This window comes from Heterodontus francisci, chromosome 7, assembly GCF_036365525.1.
Source record: "Heterodontus francisci isolate sHetFra1 chromosome 7, sHetFra1.hap1, whole genome shotgun sequence".
In the NCBI taxonomy this organism is placed as follows: domain Eukaryota; kingdom Metazoa; phylum Chordata; class Chondrichthyes; order Heterodontiformes; family Heterodontidae; genus Heterodontus; species Heterodontus francisci.
The window spans coordinates 50,384,133-50,403,564 of NC_090377.1; the positions used below are offsets into that span (position 1 = coordinate 50,384,133).

At 42.0% G+C, this 19,432-nt stretch overlaps 1 protein-coding gene across 3 annotated transcripts in view; it reads left to right on the forward strand.

Moving 5' to 3' along the window:
- osbpl11 (oxysterol binding protein-like 11) overlaps positions 1-19,432 on the forward strand; it is a 121,752-nt gene that overhangs the window by 27,314 nt on the left and 75,006 nt on the right. For all 3 annotated transcript variants that reach the window (XM_068035163.1, XM_068035165.1, XM_068035164.1), the window contains 5 exons: positions 2,358-2,426; positions 13,239-13,414; positions 15,497-15,576; positions 15,993-16,175; positions 17,194-17,398. In XM_068035163.1, the coding sequence (XP_067891264.1) occupies positions 2,358-2,426; positions 13,239-13,414; positions 15,497-15,576; positions 15,993-16,175; positions 17,194-17,398 (713 nt within the window). The remainder of the gene's footprint in view (positions 1-2,357; positions 2,427-13,238; positions 13,415-15,496; positions 15,577-15,992; positions 16,176-17,193; positions 17,399-19,432) is intronic.

The following is a 19,432-nucleotide window of genomic DNA, read 5'->3' on the forward strand; positions in this document are numbered from 1 at the left end:
AACAAGTTCAGCCAGATGGAGAAGGGTGATGGTGGATGGGGACTAGCTGGACCTCTGTTCAAGGAAGAAACCGTGAGCCCTCAGACCATCCTGGTAGGGGATGGAGGTGTCGAGAGATTGGACCTCTATTGTGCAGAGGAGGTGGTTAGGGCCAGGAAACTGAAAATTGTTGAAATGGTGTAGGGCGTCAGAAGAGTCATGGATGTAGGTGGAAAGGGACTGGACAAGGGGAGGAAAAAAGACTCAAGATAGGAAGGGATAGGTTCAGTGGGGCAGGAATGGGCTGAAACAATGGGTCTACTAGGACAGTTCTGATTCTGGATTTTGGGAAGGAGGTATAAGCAGGCTGTTCGAGGTTGCGGGACTATGAGGTGGGAAGCTGTAGAGAGAAGATCTCCGTAGGAGATGTGGTCAGTGGCTTGGTGTTTGGTGGTGGGGTCATGTTTCAAGGGGAGGTAGGAGAAAGTGTCTGAGAGTTTGTTTTCGTATTAGTCAATGTTGGTAGATGTGAAGCCTACCTTAACCTCTCCAGCGAGGTATCGTGAGAGACTAAAGTTATCTTAAAGATAGGAGGGCATTTGCTGCACTAATGACCTGTATTTACAAGCAGTGCGTTATTAACCAAATCCAAGAGGCACATGTGGCTTCACTAAACTGAGGTAAATGTGTCAGTCTGAAAGAGAACTGAAGACTACTCTGTAACTGTGGCACTTATGCACGATAGGAACTGAGTTGCTTACTGGTTTTTGCTGCTGCAAGTCAAACGTTCGACAGATCTCTTCTCCCCCTTCTCCATTTTAAGATATGTTTTATCTGCTGTTATAGAAGATGAATTTTAAATAAAGAAAATAAGGCCTCTCATCTGTGTAGCGCCTTTCACAACCTCAGGACAAAGTGCTTTAGAGCCAATAAAGTACTGTTGTCATGTAGGAAATGAGTCAATTTGCTTACACCAAGCTCCCACAAACAGAAATATAATGACGATAATCTGTTTTTAGTGATGTTGGTTGTGTGCTAAATATTGCCAAGGACACCGGCGATAACTCCCCAGCTCTTCTTCAGAATAGCACATGGGATCTTTTACGTCCAGCTGAGAGAGCAGATGGGCCCTCAATTTAACGTCTCATCTGAAAGATGGATAAAGAATGAACAAGACTATATTGGAATTGTCCACCTTTAAATTTCGTTAATTTCTCAAATTGTAATGATCTGCTGAACTGGATAGGATTATGCATGGGTTTTGTTACTCTGTGTAGATTTTAATTTTGAAATGCAGTAATAAAATCATGGCAATTGTACTACAAAATAGGACCATTTAATCCATCAAGTTTGTGCCAGTGTTAGCTCCACACTGGAATGATCCATTTTAATCCCATTCTCTGTTGTTTTCTTGTCCATTTGTAATATTCTTAATCCCTTTCTAACCATAATAATTGACTTTGCTTCAGTCAAATTATCCAAGTTGCACTTGGGGCTCCCTAAGCCTTCGCTGTAGCCAACCTGTGCCTAAGCTCTCTGGACTTGGATAAATGAAATGCGTCCTAATAGGAAAGTGTACACTCCATATTGTGCATACAGAAATTAATTTGATATATTTTGCAGCTTGTTTTGGAGACTGTTAATTCAATGATGGGTTTCTTTGCGTGTCAGACACTCGAGTGATCAAAAGAAATCTATTTTAATAGTGACTTCTAATAATGTGCTCCATATTCTAATGACTTGTTGTATAGAAACTTCTAACCTCCTCCTTTATGCTTCTGGAACTAATCTTAAACTTATGCCCTCTTGTTATGGATTTGCTGATTAAAAGAAATAATCTTTTGCTATTTGCCCTCAATCCTATCAACATTTTCAATACTTCCACTAGACTAGCCTTTAATTATTTTTTTCCAATGAGGATAGACAAGTATTTTCCCAAGTATTTCATAATTATATCCTCTTATCTTTGGCATCATTCTGATGAATCAGTACTGCAACTTTTTCATGGATCCAGTAACCTTGCTATAGTGCAGAGCTTGGGCACTGCATATTGCTTTTATCATTTGAAGTATATTTCTATTTTTTTTACCCAAAATGCCCACCCACCGTCCCAATCTGTCTTATGCCTTTCTCCCACAGCAAATTTTGATAATCCATCTGTGCCCTGACCAAATCAATGGCAGGTCACATCACAAATTCTTAGAGTTAATCACTTTAAAATTTTCCAATGTGCAGAAAACAAAATGGATCGACTTAGTATGATTGTTTCATTGCTTTGCAATCTTGAGTGACTTCTTATTATCTAAAATGGTCTGATGTCTTCGTTTCTTTGGTTGTATAGATTTATCTGTCACTGAACTTTATTCTCTCTCCTACAGTGATCACATGGAGAATGTATATGGGTACTTGATGAAATATACTAATCTCGTCACTGGCTGGCAGTATCGGTGAGTTCATTAAGCAGAAATTGTTAAATGGTTGCTTGGTTCTTCAGTTGACTTAGTGTGCTTTTACATACAAATTTAGTGTTGGTACAAAGCAGTTCTGGCTTCACACCAATGCTAAACTCATGTCAATTGAAAAGCAGTAATAAAATCATGCAATTGATGAAAGTCTGAAGCTGAGTTTCACTCCTCCAGATTCAAATTGTATTTACACTAATTAGTAGTGCAAAGCAAAACTGTTTTGTACCTCTTTATAGTTTTAGCATAAATGCACCCTCGGATACAATTTTACATTGTTTTTCTTTTAAATTTAAAAAATGCTTTGCTTTTTCAATTGGATGAACTTGCACTATTAATGTAAGGTTAAAGCATTTGCTGCATAATTGCAGCTTTGACTTTGGTCATGAAGTTAAAGTCCCTATTTTGAATTGTGGCTTCATCAGTTGAGACAATTATGAAGTAACTCCGTTGTATTCATAATGTTACGACCAAGGCAGGAGGAGTGCACTGTAAATTCAGACCCACTTCTTCACAGGCCACAACATATATTTACATTTTCCCACTTACCGAAGCAGTCAATCAGATACGTATTTTCCCCAGAATAAAGCACCAACCAGGTTTCTTTAATAAACAACAAAATTATCCGTTTATTATAAGCCAAGTTTTAGCCATTAAGGAAGTAAACATAGACATAAATTTAAATATTACAAACCCTTATTTATCCTAGCCCTCACGCAAATACACATGCATACACAACCGGTTAACCGGGAAAAAATAAAAGGAATTTTTGTTTACAGCTGTTAGAAAGAAATAGAAGGAATAAAAAAAACCCCACTTAGGCTGAAAAGAAAGTATGGAAGGAAGTCATTTGTTTTGGTGAGGTGTCCCAAAGGTGAATAGGCGGCTGTCAATGGGATCTTCCTAGAACAGTTCTTTCCAGGCGATGATGTTGATTAGTTTGGGTAAGCTTCCAAGAGATGCAGCAACAGAAGTCTTCAGTCAGGTTGCAGTTACAGAAGGCTCCAAATACGTCTTGCAGCAGGGAGGCAGCAACAAGGGTTTCAGTTCCACACATTTGACATGCAGGCTTTCTTCAAATACAGGAGAAAATCGGAATCTCTTGATGTAGGTCTTTTCAAGAGAAAGGTGGCTGGCAGTCTCCTGACAAGTCAATAAGCCAACTTCTTCTGTCTCAGGCCAAACACCAACTGGCTTTTTTTAACAGTTCAAAATGAAACTAAAACTTTTCCAGAAGCAAGTCCTGTGACATCTATAAATCTTGGCTTGTCACCTCTCTTCAAACATTTCTCCAGCCAAAACAACCCCTGCTGAGTTCTTTGAAAACAGATGCCTTCCAGTAACCGTTCACTCTCAGGTCAAACCTTCTGGTGACTTTCCTTTCTTAAAAAAAACATAAAGTTCAGCTTCTTCAAGATTCCAGATGAATCAATGTCCATAACATTTAAAAAAGTAATCTCATAACAATACATATTCCAGTTTTGTTCTGTAAAGTCCTTTTAAAGAGTTAAGTGGGGTAAGGGGTGGGGTGGAGAGAAGATCTAGTATGCAAAATGGAGGAGGTGGTAATTGAGATACAGGATGGGCTAAAAATTGATAGAGAAGGTATTAGAAAGGCTGGCTGTGCTTAAAGTGGATAAGTCACTAGGATCAGATGGGATGCATCCAAGGATGCTGAGGGAAGTAAGGGCGGAGATTGCAGAGGTACAGGTCATAATCTTCTAATCCTCAGAATAGGGAGATGGTACCAGAGGACTGGAGAATAGCAAATGTTACAACCTTGTTTTAAAAAGGGGTGTAAGGATAAGACCAGCAATTACAGGCCAGTCACTTTAACCACAGTGGTGGGAAAGCTTTCAGAAACTATAATCTGGGACAAAATTAACAGTGGTGTGTTAATTGTGGAAAGTCAGCATAGATTTGTTAAAGGCAAATTGTGTTCAAATAACTTGATTGAGTTTTTTTGATGAGGTAACAGAGAGGGTTGATGAGAGTAATGCAGTTGATGTAGTGTACGTGGACTTCCAAAAGGTGTCTGATAAAGTGTCACTTAATAGGCTGTCAGCAAAGTAGAGACCCATGGAATAAAAGGGGCAGTGACAGCATGGATATGAAGTTGGCTGAGCGACAGGAAACATAGAGTAGTGGTTGCTTTTTGGACTGGAGGAATAGGTTCCCCAGAGGCTGGTATTCAGAATGTTGCTTTTCTTGATCTATATTATTCTGGTCGCCGCACTACAGGAAAGATGTGATTAAGCTAGAGAGGGTGCAGAAAAGATTCACAAGGATGTTGCCTGGTTTGGAGGGCTTGAGTTATAAAGAGAGATTGGATAGGCTGGGTCTGTTTTCCCTGGAGCGTAGGAGGCTGAGAGGGGACATGATAGGGGTATATAAAATTATGAGAGGCATAGATGGGGTAGATAGCCAGAATCTGTTTCCCATGGTAGGGGTGACTAAAACTAGAGGGCATAGATTTAAGGTGAGATGTAGGAGGTTTAAAGGGAATCAAAGGGGTAAATTTTTCACACAAAGAATAGTGGGTATCTGGAATGAGCTGCCTGAGGAGGTGGTGGAGGCAGGAACGGTGGCGACATTTCAGAGGCATCTGGACAGGTACTTGAATGAGCAAGGCATAGAGGGATATGGAATTAATGCAGGCAGGTGGGATTAGTATAGATAGGCATTATGGTTGGCATGGACGCGGTGGGCCGAAGGGCCTGTTTCTATGCTGTACGACTCTATGACTCTATATTAATGACTTTGACTTGGGTGTACAAGGCACAATTTCAAAATTGGCATTCACAGAAAACTTGTGAACTGTGAGGATAGTGATAGACTTTAAGAAGGCGTAGACAGGCTGGTGGAATGGGCGGACATGAGAAAGACGACGTTTACTGCAGAGAAATGTGAAATGATGTGTTTTAGTCAGGAGAAAGAGCGGAGGCAATATATAATAAAGGGTACAGTAATAAAAGGGGTTCAGGAGCAGAGAGACCTGGGGGTATATGTGCACAAATTGTTGAAGGTGGCAGGGCAGGTTGAGAAAGTGGTTAATAAGGCATATGAGATCCTGGGCTTTATAAATAGAGGCATTTGTACAAAAACAAGGAAGCTATGGTGAACCTTTATAAAATACTGGTTCGGCCTCAACTGGAATATTGTGTCCAGTTCTGGGCACCACACTTTAGGAAGAATGTGAAGACATTGGAGAAGGTACAGAAAGGATTTCCAAGAATGATTCCAGTTATGAGGAGTGATTGGAGAAGCTGGGGTTGCTCTCCTTGGGAAAAGAGCTGGGTAAGAGGAGATTTGATAGAGGTGTTCAAAATCAAGAGGGGTCTAGACTGAAGATGGAGAGAAACTGTTCCCTTTGGCAGAGGGGTCATGAACCAGAGGACACTGATTTAAGGTGATTGGCAAAAGAACCAAAGGCAACATGAGAGAACATTTTTTTACGCAGTGATTGGTTATGATCTGGAGTGCACCGCCTGCGTGTGATGGAGGCAAATTCAGTTGTGGCTTTCAAATGGGAATTGGATATAAAAACCTGAAGATAAAATTTATAGCGGGGAAAGGGTTGGGAAGTGGGACTAGCTGAATTGCACTTGCAGAGAGCCGGTGCCAACACAACGGGCCAGATTGTGGCCTCCTGTGCCATAACCGTTCGATGATTGTAAAATGTGGTTCACTTTACGTGAACAGTATTTCAGAGGGTTTTAAGGCTGGCAGAGATTAGGGTTTTGTTTTATTGAATATAAAATCCATGAAGGGATTTCAAATTTTGTGCTGTTGAAAGACTGGGAGTCAGTATAGGGCAGCAGGATAGGGATGATGAGTAAGGTGGACTTGGAGTGGATTAGGATGGAAACAGAATGTTGGATGAGCTGAAGTTTGAGGGTGGAGGGTGGGAGGTCGTACAAGAGAACAGTAGAATATATAAGAGCCGAACTGACAGACATCAGTGAGTATTTCAGCAGTAGATGGGCTGGGATGGTGTCAATGTTAGAGGTGGAAATGGCTGTGTGTGTATACGTGCACGTATATAAAAGAACAAAGGACAAAGAACAGTACAGCACAGGAACAGGCCTTTCGGCCCGCCAAGCCTGCGCCGATCTTGATGCCTGCCTAAACTAAAATCTTCTGCACTTCCGGGGTCTGTATCCCTCTATTCCCATCCTATTCATGTATTTGTCAAGATGTCTCTTAACCATCTCTATGGTACCTGCTTCCACCACCTCCCCCGGCAACAAGTTCCAGGCACTCACCACCCTCTGTGTATAGAACTTGCCTCGCACATCCCCTCTAAACTTTGCCCCTCTCACCTTAAACCTATGTCCCCTAGTAACTGACTCTTCCACCCTGGGAAAAAGCTTCTGACTATCCACTCTGTCCATGCCGCTCATAACTTTGTAAACCTCTATCATGTCGCTCCTCCACCTCCGTCATTCCAGTGAAAACAATCTGAGTTTATCTAACCTCTCCTCATAGCCAATGCCCTCCTGACTAGGCAACATCCTGGTAAACCTCTTCTGTACCCTCTCCAAAGCCTCCACGTCCTTCTGGTAGTGTGGCGACCAGAATTGCACGCAATATTCTAAGTGTGGCCCAACTAAAGTTCTGTACAGCTGCAGCAGGACTTACCTATTTTTATACTCTATGCCCTGACCGATGAAGGCAAGCATGCCGTATGCCTTCTTGACTACCTTATCCACCTGCATTGCCACTTTCAGTGACCTGTGGACATGTATGTCCAGATCTCTGCCTGTCAATACTCCTAAGGGTTCTGCCATTTACTGTATACTTCCCACCTGCATTAGACCTTCCAAAATGCATTACCTCACATTTGTCCGAATTAAACTCCATCTGCCATTTCTCCGCCCAAGTCTCCAACCGATCTATATCCTGCTGTATCCTCTGTCAATCCTCATCACTGTCCACAACTTCACCAACCTTTGTGTCGTCCGCAAACTTACTGATCAGACCAGCTACATTTTCCTCCAAATCATTTATATATACTACAAACAGCAAAGGTCCCAGCACTGATCCTTGCGGAAGACCACGAGTCACATCCCTCCATTCAGAAAAGCACCCTTCCACTGCTACCCTCTGTCTTCTATGACAGAGCCAGTTCTGTATCCATCTTGCCAGCTGACCTCTGATCCCGTGTGACTTCACCTTTTGTATCAGTCTGCCATGAGGGACCTTGTCAAAGGCTTTACTAAAGTCCATATAGATAACATCCACTTCCCTTCCTTCATCAATTATCTTTGTCACTTCCTCAAAAAACTCAATCAAATTAGTAAGACACGACCTCCCCTTCACAAAACCATGCTGCCTCTCGCTAATAAGTCCATTTGTTTCCAAATGGGAGTAAATCCTGTCCCGAAGAATCCTCTCTTTCCCTACCACCGACGTAAGGCTCACCGGCCTATAATTTCCTGGATTATCCTTGCTACCCTTCTTAAACAAAGGAACAACATTGGCTATTCTCCAGTCCTCTGGGACCTCACCTGCTGCCAATGAGGATGCAAAGATTTCTGTCAAGGCCCCAGCAATTTCTTCCCTTGCCTCCCTCAGTATTCTGGGGTAGATCCCATCAGGCCCTGGGGACTTAATCTACCTTAATGCTTTGCAAGACACCCAACACCACCTCCTTTTTGATAATGAGATGACTGAGACTATCTACACTCCCTTCCCTTTGCTCATCATCCACCAAGTCCTTCTCCTTGGTGAATATTGATGCAAAGTACTCATTTAGTACCTCGCCCATTTCTTCTGGCTCCACACATAGATTCCCTTCTCTGTCCTTGAGTGGGCCAACCCATTCCCTGGTTACCCTCTTGCTCTTTATATACGTATAAAAAGCCTTGGGATTTTCCTTAATCCTGTTTGCCAATGACTTCTCATAACCCCTTTTAGCCCTCCTGGCTCCTTGCTTAAGTTCCTTCCTACTGTCTTTATATTCCTCAAGTGCTTCATCTGTTCCTCGCCTTCCAGCCCTTACGAATGCTTCCTTTTTCTTTTTGACGAGGCTCACAATATCCCGCGTTATCCATGGTTCCCGAAACTTGCCAAACTTCTCCTTCCTCCTCACAGGAACATGCTGGTCCTGGATTCTAATCAGCTGATGTTTGAAAGACTCCCACATGTCAGATGTTGATTTACCCTCAAACAGCCGCCCCCAATCTAAATTCTTCAGTACCTGCCTAATATTGTTATAATTAGCCTTTCCCCAATTTAGCACCTTCACCCGAGGACTACTCTTGTCCTTATCCACAAGTACCTTAAAACTTATGGAATTATGGTCACTGTTCCTGAAATGCTCTCCTACTGAAACTTCGACCACCTGGCCGGGCTCATTCCCCAATACCAGGTCCAGTACGGCCCCATCCCTAGTTGGCCTATCTACGTATTGTATCAAGAAGCCCTCCTGGATGCTTCTTACGAATTCTGCCCCATCCAAGCCCCCTAGCACTAAGTGAGTCCCAGTCAATATAGGGGAAGTTAAAATCACCCACCACCACAACCCTGTTGCTTTTACATCTTTCCAAAATCTGTCTACATATTTGCTCCTCTTCCTCCCACTGGCTGTTGGGAGGCCTGTAGTAAACCCCCAACATCATGACTGCACCCTTCCTATTCCTGAGCTCCACCCACATTGCCTCGCTGCATGACCCCTCCGAGGTGTCCTCCCGCAGTACAGCTGTGATATTCTCCTTAACAAGTAATGCAACTTCCCCACCCCTTTTACATCTCCCTCTATCCCGCCTGAAGCTTCTAAATCCCAGAACATTTAGCTGACAATCCTGTCCTTCCCTTAACCAAGTCTCTGTAATAGCAACAACATCATAGTTCCAAGTACTAATCCAAGCTCTAAGTTCATCTGCCTTACCTGTTATACTTCTTGCATTGAAACAAATGCACTTCAGACCACCAGTCCCGCTGTTCTCCGCAACATCTCCCTGCCTGCTCTTACTCTTAGTCTTACTGGCCTTATTTACTAGTTCCCCTTCATTTATTTCACTTCTTGTCCTACTGCTCTGGTTCCCACCCCCCTGCCACACTAGTTTAAACCCTCCCGAGTGACGCTAGCAAACCTCGCAGCCAGGATATTTGTGCCCCTCCAGTTGAGATGCAACCCGTCCTTCTTGTACAGGTCCCATCTGTCCCTGAAGAGATCCCAATGGTCCAGATATCTAAAACCCTCCCTTCTACACCAGCTGTTCAGCCACGTGTTTAGCTGCACTATCTTCCTATTTCTAGCCTCACTGGCACGTGGCACAGGGAGTAATCCCGAGATTATAGCCCTAGAGGTCCTGTTTTTTAGCTTTCTACCTAACTCCCTAAACTCCCACTGCAGGACCTCATCACTTTTCCTGCCTATGTCATTGGTACCGATGTGTACCACAATCTCTGGCTGTTCACCCTCCCCCTTCAGAATGCCCCCTGTCCGTTCAGAGACATCCTTGACCCTGGCACCAGCGAGGCAACATACTGTCCTGGAGTCTCTTTCACGTCCACAGAAGCGCCTGTCTGTGCCCCTGACTATAGAGTCCCCTATAACTATTGCTCTTCTGCGCTTTGTCCCTCCCTGCTGAACAACAGTGCCAGCCGTGGTGCCACTGCTCTGGCTGCTGCTGTTTTCTCCTGATAGGCCATCCCCCCAACAGTATCCAAAACGGTATACTTGTTAGAGATGGGGATAGCTACAGGGGATTCCTGCACTGACTGCCTGCCCCTTCTAGCGGTCACCCATTTATCTGCCTGCACCTTGGGTGTAACCACGTCTTTAAAACTCCTGTCTTTGACCCTTTCTGCCACCTGCATGCTCCTAAATGCATCCAGTTGCTGCTCCAACCAATCCATGCGGTCTTTGAGGAGCTGCAACTGTGTACACTTCCTGCAGATGTAGTCCTCCGGAACGCTGGAAGCGTCATGGACATCCCACATCTCACAGGTGAAGCACTTCACCCCTCTAACTGTCATTTCTAGCACTAATTAGTTAATTAATGTAAAATAAATAAATACTTATTAAATCCTTACTAAATTGTTATAATTAACTATGTGGTCCTTAGTGTTAGATGTCTGCTATAAATATTAAATGCGAACTAAATACAGTAATCTCCTCCCTCTGGTTTAGTTACTCTACTTATTAATTAGTGTTTTAATCAATTTTTATCAGTTTTATTTTCAAATTCGGTACAGATTCCCTACCAGCCAATCAGGCCACAGCTTTCCTGTGACGTCACTTTTCAGGTTTTTTTTTTCCCCACCCGAGGTAACTTACCGCTCTGGAACTCCGCCCTCCGAGTCTGCTCCGAGAATCCCCGAGGTAAGTTTTTTATACTTGCCGCTCTGGAACTCCGCCCTCCGAGTCTGCTCCAAGAATCCCCGAGGTAAGTTTTTTATACTTACCGCTCTGGAACTCCATTGTGTAGGGAAAGAAACCTCAAAATCTTTCTCCATTGAGCCAACTAGCGGCCATAGCCTGCAACTACATCATGATATTCATACGAATATACGAATTAGGAGCAGGAGTAGGCCACTCAAGCATTCAACAAGATCATAGCTGATCCGATTGTAATCTCAATTCTGCATTCCCGCCTACCCTCGATAATCTTTCACTATTTTGCTTATCAAGAATCTAACTACCTCTGCCTTAAAACATTCAAAGACTCTGTTTCCACGGCCTGTGTGCTCCAAAGACTCACGACCCTCTGAGAGAAAAAATTTCTCATCATCTGTCTTAAATGGATGAAACGCTTATTTTTAAACAGTGACCCCTAGTTCTAGATTCTCCAGCAAGAGGAAACATCCTTTCCACATCCACCTTGTCAAGACCCCTCAGGATCTTGTATGTTTCAAACAAGTCGCCGCTTATTCTTCTAAACTCTTAGCCTGTCCAACCTTTGCTCATAAGACAACCTGCCCATTCCAGGTATTAGTCTAGTAAACCTCTAAACTGCTTCCAGTGCAATTACATCCTTCCTTAAATAAGGAAAGATCGCAAATTTCATAGAGTTATACAGCGCAGAAGCAGGCCCTTCGGCCCATTGTGTCTGTGCCGGCCATCAAGCACCTAACTATTCTAGTCCCATTTTCCAGCACTTGGCCCGTAGCCTTGGCGTTTCAAGTGCTCATCTAAATACTTCTTATTTAGAGGGTTGTGAGGGTTCCTGCCTCTACCACCACTTCAGGCAGTGTATTCCAGATTCCAACCACCCTCTGGGTGACAAAATATTTCCTCAAATCCCCTCTAAACCTCCTACCCCTTACCTTAAATCTATGCCCCCTGGTTATTGACCCCTCCACTAAGGGGAAAAGTCTCTTCCTAGCTAACCGATCAATGCCCCTCATAATTTTGTATACCTCAATCTTGTCCCCCCTCATCCTTCTCAGTTCTAAGGAAAACAGCCCTAGCCTTTTCAGTCTCTCTTCATAGCTGAAATGCTCCAGCCCAGGCAACATCCTGGTGAATCTCCTCTGCACCCTCTCCAATGCAATCACATCCTTCCTGTGGTGTGGTGCCCAGAACTGTTGAATGAGAAATGTTGATGTCATAAGTAACATTAAATTTTGACAAAAAAGCTTGGCCAAAATTCTTCACAGTAGGAAGTATGGTTTGTGGACAGGAAGTTTGTGCCTTATACAGAATTTTGAAGTGTGTTTGCACATCAATATGAATATACATAGGTATTGCCAATGTTATTGATTGTTGGGTATACACTGTATATTATTCAAAGAGGTAGCTTTGAACTATGACATCTTGTGAACAATGTTGAATTCAAATATAGCCTAGCAAGCACTATTTTAAAACTTCATGTATTTGAATATTTCAATGTGTTGGAATATCTATTTACAGAAATATCTGGAGCAGCTTCTAGACTCTCAATTTACGTAGTTCACCCTAAACTAATTCAGCTTTAGTACATAGAACATAGAACATTACAGCGCAGGACAGGCCCTTCAGCCCTCGATGTTGCGCCGACCTGTGAAACCATCTGACCTACACTATTCCATTTTCATCCATATCTCTATCCAATGACCACTTAAATGCCCTTAAAGTTGGCGAGTCTACTACTGTTGCAGGCAGGGCGTTCCACGCCCCTACTACTCTCTGCGTAAAGAAACTACCTCTGACATCTGTCCTATATCTATCACCCCTCAACTTAAAGCTATGTCCCCTCGTGTTTGCCATCACCATCCGAGGAAAAAGGCTCTCACTATCCACCCTGTCCAGCCCTCTGATTATCTTATAGTACTGTCACTTGATTTATTTAGTATTTATTCCAGTGCACTACAGGAAAAATCTCACTTAATCCAATACTTTTAATAGTGTAATATTTTAATTCATCCCTTAAAATTGAATCCAATCATGTCACCTTGCTCTTGTGTTTCCTCCAGCATTCAATCATGTAATCTAGGCTGACAATCTAAATAAGTTAGCTTTGCATTATCAGAGTTGCAGTCTTTCGGGTGAGATGTTCAAGTGTGACCCTGTGTGTTGGTTCAGCTGGATGTAAAAGTTAGATTTTGTGAAGAAGAGCTCTTCCGGTGTCAAGCTCATGTTCCTATTTTTGGAATCTTGCTGTGCACGTTGAATGAGCTTGTCTGGAAAATAAAGGTAATTTGTTAGTTTTCATTGCTTGGGATGCCCTGAGGACACGTTAGGCTCTATATAAATACAAGTTCCTTCCTCTCTCCCTCCCTCAATACTGCGTGTGGTCTTCATATAGTAGCAAGCAAACTGTCATTATTTTTGTTGTTTATAGTGATTATTTTTCCCCCCTCCACCAGATTCTTTGTTTTAAATAATGAAGCTGGATTACTAGAATATTTTGTCAATGAGCAGTCCAGAAATCAGAAGCCAAGAGGCACTTTGCAGCTAGCAGGGGCTGTCATCTCACCAAGTGATGAAGACTCTCACACATTTACAGTCAATGCAGCCATTGGAGAACAGTATAAACTAAGAGGTACAGTATTGAGGGGGTGCTTATTTTAATGCATATTGATTTGTGCTGATGAAACTAATCTGTTTAGGTGGCATAGTACATTGGAGTGAATTGTTGATTGTTACTTACCAGAGAAGTGTGCATCCTGGGCTGAGTTTGCCTCCCCACCTGCCCCCTCTGCTCCACCATGATGGAAATTTTGGGTATACTGCTGCATTTCACAGTATTTGCTCATTTTTATTTGGGGAGGTGAGAATGGGAATATTTTGTCCATGTTTCTTCTTCTTTGTGTCTGTTGGTTCAAATTATTGTTTTTAAAAACGTTGCACACAAAATGGAAGTTGTACCTGCATTAAAGTCAGCTTACCTGTTTGGTACCAACCAAGATTAATGTCTGTGGGAACAACATATTTTGAAATGCAAATAGGTTCATTGTCAAGCTGTTAAGTGTCATTGTTCCACTAGGGCACTTACTCATTATCCTGTTGCCCGGCGATTGATATATTATATGATGAAGTTGTCAATTTATTGAACATGGGGACAGGAAGAGGCCATTCAGCCTCTCAAGCCTGTTCTACCATTTAGCTAGATCATGGCTGATCTGTACTGGACTATGCTTCATATCCCTTGGTGCCCTCACAAAACTCTATTTCAGTCTTGAAATTTCAATTAACCCAGTATCTACAGTCTTTTGGCGAGAGAGAGAGAAAGTTCTGTTCTGTTCCAGAATTCCACTACCCTTGGGAAGTTGTGCTTCCTGGTTTTCGCATTCATATGGACTTGCTCTAGTTTTATGATTTATGCTCTCTAGTTCTGTATTCTTCGGACAACCGACAGTTTCTCTGTCTCTACATTATTGAATTCCTTTATCGCCTTAAAAACCTTGATTATATTGCCCCACAATCTTCTAAACTCAAGGAATTGCAAGTTTATGCAGGCTGTCTTCATTGGTTTTCCGTTTACTTTTTAATTGCTTTGCCATATAGGTAATCGAAAGATAATCATTCCGCAAGCCTGACCGCAAGCTTCTGATCACTTGCCATTTTAATCTTCCACCCCACTCTGACCTTGGCCTCCTACAGTGTTCCAATGAAGCTCCACAGAGCTCCAGGGACAGCACTTCATCTTTTGATTAGGCACTTTACAACCTCCCAGACTCAAAATCGAGTTCAACAGTTTGTGATTGTAACCAGTACTCCCATTCTTTCAGACAGCAGGGGCTGGTACTGATTCTGCTGTTCATTTAATCACTCCTGCCTTCCATCCTATCTCAGATCTACTCTTTTGTTCTTTCCTCCCCTAATTCCTTTCTTTATATCTGTAACATTTTCCAGCTCTGACAAAAGGTCAACGGGCTGAAACGTTAAGTCTGTTTCTCTCTCCACAAATGTTGCCTGGCCTGCTGAGTCTTTCCAGCTTTTTCTGTTTATATATCCAATAGAGTTCCCAGGTTCCTTTCTCAGTTTCCCTATGTTAATTTAATACCATTTATTGTATACTTAGGACATTTTTTGACTTCCATGCAGTACTAATATATCAGTATTATACATTTCCCTTCCTTGTTGCATAAGTTATCTTTGCATAAAAGTGATAGCTTAAACAGTCATTATGGGTTTAAGCCCCACTCCAGGTATTGAGCTCACAGTACAGGCAAATGCTTCAGTGCAATAACCAAGGGAAACCAGAAGTTATCTGCCTGTTTATTGGACATAAAAAGCACTGTTTGCAGAAGGGGAAGGAGTTCTTCTTGTGTCTTGGGCAATGGATGTTTCTAACCATTACTGTCAAAATAAAAATTGGTCTTTCAAGTCATTTGCTGCTTGTGCAAATTCAACGCCATATTTGCCTACATGAGAATAGTGACTGTACTCATGTACATAGTTGTGAACTGTCTTAGAACATCCAGCTTTCTAGCAATCTTGAGCAGCAGCATCTTGATTGCATTTCCTAATTTAGTTTCAAATGTGGGACGTAGTTTCTATTGTACTATTCATTCATAATTGCCATGATCTATGGATTACTTTGTCAGGTAACTGGAAATTGTTTTGGCGAAATTGCCCAGTTTTAAATTACTCTGCCTAAGTAAACTAAATTTGTTTTTAGCCACTGATGCAAAAGAACGTCAACACTGGGTTAGTAGACTGCAGATCTGTACTCAACACCATACAGAAGCTATTGGGAAGGTGAGATGTGCTCATGTTGAACCCAGAATTTTGTTCTGCTATTTCTAATATTAATTAATGTTGTATGGTAAACAGTAAATTTATTTTCTATCTACTGAAATAATTTGAGCACGTTGATAATGTCAGTTGCCTGATTTATTTTTATACCCATTCTAGCCTTATAGTTCATAAGTATTATGACAAATCAGTAAATTTCACCTGTTCGTAACTTGTCTACAAATATGACTACAGGGCTTTAAAGTTAAACTTTTTGCTGCTTGGACTGTGATTCTTTATGCAGCAAATACAGATACTCTATTTTAGTAGCCCTTTTTGTCCAGGTAAGTTTTTTTTTAAGCCTGAAATTAGCCCCTGTAACAAACCCAAATCTTTTTTAATAGATAACTGCTGATGTCTTATTTTATCCTAATTTATAGAATAATCCACCCTTGAAATCTCGAAGCTTTTCCCTGGCTTCTCAGGGGAGCAGTTCTCCAGGTGTGCAGAGAAGAGCAAGCCAGAATGCTGCTACTTTCTTTGGTGTGACTCATCACAAGGGACTGGGGTTGTCAAAGCGATCCCACACCCTGCAGCCAGACCACTTGGTGGATGTTCGAGAGGTTAGTATTATATATTTGCTCTGTAATGTTTGTGTGTTTTGTTTTTTCTAGAAATTCGTTAACCGTTTTTAAAATTTAATCCTGCATATTTTCAAACCTTTTATTCAACATTTGTTAACTGGACAGTTGGTCATAACCTTTTCCGTTTTACTGGTCCAACAGTCCAGCTACTTCAGAATTTGCTGTACTACGCTGTCCTACTTAAGAAAGATATTTTGAAAAAGTGGAGTGGTGGGAGGAAGCTTGAGTCTTGTTATGTAATTCAAGCAAAAATACCTTTTAAGTTACAAAAAAAACCGTTTTCAGTAAATGGGAAAATAATGCTTTATGAAAAGATTGGTGATTTTCTTTTTAATTGAACAGAACTTTGTTCAAGACTGAAAAGGGAACTGAAGCTTACCAGACTTTAATCTGTAGGTTTAGTTACCTGAGGAAGGGTATCAGATTTGAGGCATTGGAATCTGTTCTGGGGTAGGTGGGACACTGGGGATAGCTCCCCTGCTCTTCTTTGAAATTGTACCATGGGATCTTTATATGCCCACCTGAGAGAGCAGAAGGGGCTTCAGTTTCATGACTTATCTGAAAAACAGTACCTTCGACAGTGCAGCAGTCCTTCAGTACTGCACTGGAGTGTTAGCCTAGATTTTTGTGTTCAAATCCGTGGTATGTGACTTGAACCCACAACCTCTGACTCAGAGGCAAGAGTGCAACCCACTGAGTTATGGCTGACATTTGAGTCCCACTCCCCTGCTCTTCCCTCTGGCAGTGTAACAATCTCTCTTGAAAAAGACAGGTCAGGTGTCTTTAATGCATCGGTGCAGACTCGATGGGCCGAAGGGTCTCTTCTGCACTATTATTCTGTGATTCTATGAATTCTGGATTGAAATCCTCATGTTGGGCCATTTATTGCTTTTGACGGCTTTGGCTTCAATTACAGAAGAAATGTTTGTTTTTTGACAAAAAGAATAAATACACAAAGAAAGCATTGTACTATTCAGCAACATTTTACTTTGAGCAGATGATGAACCAGGCTGAAGGACAACACAAGGATCTAGTGCGAACCATTGAAGGACTTCCCCCCTTTGGAGAACAGATATCAGCACTGGACCAAGATCTGCTTATACTCAAAGCCACCACAATGGCAACAATGAACTGTTTGAATGATTGCTTTCATATTCTCCAACTCCAGCAAGCAGCCTACCAGAGAAGTTCCTTTTCTGCAGGTTAGTCATGTGAAAAGTAGACATGTTTTCACCAAGTTCAGTGAATATTAGGGGAGAGAAAGATTAATCTTCAAATTGGATAAAAGTTAGAATTTTCACTGGAAGCCAGACTGGTGATGGGTTGCATTTGAATGCAAATCTGTAAATTTCTGCTTTCAAGTGATGCAAACATGCAGTATAACTCTGACTGCCCCTTTGAAATTGTATCAATTACAGCATTAGTGGGTGACTCTTACTGTTCCTTTACATAAGTTAGCTTGGTTCAGGTGGTAGCACTCTTGAGTCAGAAGGTTTGAGTCTGGATTTGATCAAAGAATCTAGGATGACACTTCAGTGTAGCATTGAGGGAGTTCCCACTTTAAGATGAGATGTCTCTCTTTGAAGAAGTGTTTTCCCAGGTTCCTGGCCAACCAGCAGCATCAAAACAGATTAACTGGTTATTGTAAGGTTCATAATGCAATAGAGAACCAAGTTGAACATAAAAATATAGAGAGGAATGAGGGGCAAAGAGTATAAGAATAGGCTAGTGTCGAACATAAAAGGGACTTTAAAAATATTTTGTAACTATATAAATAGCAAAAGTTTAGTCAAAGGAAGGGTAGGGCTGATTAGGGGTCAAAAACGAGATATTTTTGTGGAGGCAGGGTACATAGCTGAGGTACTAAATGAGTACTTTGCATCTGCCTTGATGAGAAACGAGAACTTAGCCAATGTAGCAGTAAAGGAGAAGGAAGTAGCAATACTGGATCAGATAAAAATAAAGAGGAGGTACTTTCAAAGGGTTGGCAGTCCTCAAAGTAGAAATGTCACACTTTCTGAATGAGATGCATCCAAGGTTACTGAGTGAAGGAACGGTAAAATTGTGGAGGCTCTGCCCACAATCTTCAAATCCTCTGGATATGGGGTGGTACCAGAGGGCTGTAGGATTGCACATGTTGCACCCTTATTCAAAAAAGAGGAGAGGAATAAACCCAACAACCACAGGCCATCAACCTAGTGTCGCTGGTGGGGAAACATTGAGACAATAACTTAGGACAAAATTAATTGTCATTTAGTAAAATATGGCCTAATAAATGAAAGTGGGCATGGATTTGTTGAAAGAAAGACTTGCATTTATACGGCACCTTTCATAACCACCAGATGTCCCAAATTGCTTTACAGCCAAAGAAGTGCTTTTGAAGTGTAGTCACTGTTGTAATGTAGGAAATGTGGCAGCTAATTTATGCACAGCAAACTCCCACCAACAGCAATGTGATAATGGCAAGATAATCTGTTTTTTGTGGTTTTGATTGAAGGATAAATATTGGGGTAACTCCACTCATTCTTTGAAATAGTGTCATGGGATCTTTTACATCCACCTGAGAGGGCAGATGGGGCCTCAGTTTAACATTTCATCCAAAGGTCAGCACCTGTGACAGTGCAGCACTCCCTCAGTACTGCACTGAAGTGTCAGCCTAGATTGTTGTACTCAGGTCCTCGAGTGGGTCTTGAACCTACAACCTTCTGACTTGGGTGAGAATGCTGCCAAACGAGTCATGGCAAATCATGTTCTTTGAAGTAACGGAGAGGGCTCATGAGACCAAACTTGGAGTGGCAAACTGTGAGGATGATATGAACTACCTGCAACAGGACATAGATAAGCAAGCAGAATGGGCAGACAAGTGGCAGATGGAATTTAATACAGACAAGCATGAGGTGATGCATTTTGGAAGAAAGGATAGGGTGAGGCAATATAGACTTAATGGTGCAGTTCTAAAGAGTGTGTAGGAACAGAGGGACCTGGGGTGCATGTCAGAGTTATTTATGGCATAGAAAGAGGCTGTTCGGCCCATTGAGTCCATGCCTGCTCGCGGAGCTATCTAGTCGCTCGATCCCCGTAGCCGTGGGAGTTTATTTCCTTCAACTGCCCATCCAATTTCCTTTTGAAATCAGTGTCTCTGCTTCTACCCACCTCGTGTATCAATCTTTGAAGGTGGCAGGACACATTGAGAGCGTGGTTAGGAAAGCATGTGGGATCTTTGCCTTCATGAATAG